Genomic DNA, 1,586 nt, shown 5'->3' on the forward strand with positions numbered 1-1,586 from the left:
TTAAGCCCACATTTAGGGTTGTCTATGAGGCTGGAAATAGCCCAGCCATGAGCTTATATAGAGGGCCAAAGGGCTGCGAAAGACTAAAACAAGAGCAGCCAAAATGAGGGACTGGGCCATTCTATAGGCCTTCGGCCATCAGCAGACTCAGGTCGACCTGCCACATTGGCAGGACAGCAGCTGACCCACTCGGGCCTGCATATGGGGCAGACAGTCTCCTTTACAGACTCAGCCCTTGTTTATGGTGGTCTCCCTTACAGACCAGATCTAGGGGCCTAGAGGCCTATAAAAGGGGCGTTTGCAAGTATTTCAGTCTGAAGGCCTTCCCGGGCACACAGATTATGTAGATCTATACCCAGGTAGAAGAGCAAATGTTTGTGAGGTGGGCAGAGAAGCTCATCCTTGTAGCTACTGCAGCCTAATAAATGAAGGCACATAGCAGAGAGGAGTGTACAGCAGAAGATACAGAATATAAGGCCGGTTTTGGTGCCTTATCTCAGTGACAGTATGCTGTAGGTGTCAGTTCATGCATTGTATTTGGTTTCTACATTAATACATATTCTTTTTGGCTATACATCTGAATGTTCTCTCGTATTATCTCGGGGAAGTCTTCGGCTGCAGCACTCGCTTGTTTTGACATGGTATCCGGACCTTCTATGGTAGTGGATGCATGATCTTATATTGATTTAAGGTTTCAGGTTACATGGAAGTCCAAATAACAGAGATGGTAGTTGAAAGAGTACCGATTGCGCTGCAATTCTGATTCAGCCTTCCTCAATGCCTCCCTACAGTCCTGCAAAGATTGACGGCGCTCGTGCAAAGCTTCCAAACAGTCTGCGTCGCTTGTGTTCAAATGCAAAAATACCCAAAAAACAGAGTCAAAACTCAACCTTGAGGAATTTTTCGATATAATGGTGGCAAAAGTTTCAAAACTTATCTCTCTTCTTCTCTTAGCAGACTTTGCCGATGGAGAAGACTTTCTAGATTACTCCGAAGGGCCTCCACCGAAACCTCCGCCTCATCCTTCTCACGAGCTTCCTGCAAAGTCTTTTCTGCTGCGGACACCTTTTTCTGCGAATCTGGCGACAAGGCTAGCTTGAGAACTCATTGCGCCAGTCAAGAAAACCGAAACAGAGTCCAGGAGCTGAGGGCTCTTGCCTTCGATGTGGGAGAGGAGCTGCACGCGAGCTTCTTCGCAAGTCGAGGTGAAGCGCGAGAGAAGAGAGTCGAGGTCGTCCATGCAGGAGGCTTCAGAGGAGTTCCGAAGCGTGGGAATGAATTCATCGTGCATGCGGATGAGGGCTTCTGGGTCGTATTTCGGCATCGCCATAGCTTTGTCACAACACAGCACGCAACGCAACGTTCCTGGCAATTTGAATTCTCATTGCCTCCAAGTATTTTATGAGATTTTAAATTTGGAACATGAATCTTGTTCAATTATTGCTCCCTGATTACTTCCTGCATTAGCCCATCTTCCTATTCTAAGGCCCTTAATCCCAACAAATCATTCCATAAATGTAACTTTACTTAAGCAAAAAAGCTCGCTTGAAAGGGTTATTTTTTTCAATGGAAGAATTCAATTGATT

At 46.1% G+C, this 1,586-nt stretch overlaps 1 protein-coding gene across 1 annotated transcript; it reads right to left on the bottom strand.

Annotated features, from left to right (window-relative positions):
• Positions 1-933: 933 nt before the first annotated feature.
• LOC147892362 (plectin-like protein) lies at positions 934-1,355 on the bottom strand. Its single transcript, XM_087387352.1, has 2 exons — positions 1,159-1,355; positions 934-1,079 (listed from the first exon to the last, which is right to left on the bottom strand). The coding sequence occupies exons 1-2, from the start codon at positions 1,328-1,330 to the stop codon at positions 934-936; spliced, it is 318 nt and encodes a 105-aa protein (XP_087243478.1). The 5' UTR covers positions 1,331-1,355.
• Positions 1,356-1,586: the final 231 nt, after the last annotated feature.

Source organism: Dipteris shenzhenensis, chromosome 16 (genome assembly GCF_047967505.1).
Source record: "Dipteris shenzhenensis isolate YYH24624 ecotype China chromosome 16, Dip_SZ_1.0, whole genome shotgun sequence".
Lineage (NCBI taxonomy): Eukaryota > Viridiplantae > Streptophyta > Polypodiopsida > Gleicheniales > Dipteridaceae > Dipteris > Dipteris shenzhenensis.

Bases quoted from the DNA above. Each gene is read 5' to 3' on its own strand.
- LOC147892362 (XM_087387352.1), bottom strand. From the start codon at position 1,330: ATGGCGATGCCGAAATACGACCCAGAAGCCCTCATCCGCATGCACGAT. The intron at 1,080-1,158 runs GCAAGAGCCCTC...CCTTGTCGCCAG, and splicing joins GCTCCTCTCCCACATCGAAG to ATTCGCAGAAAAAGGTGTCC.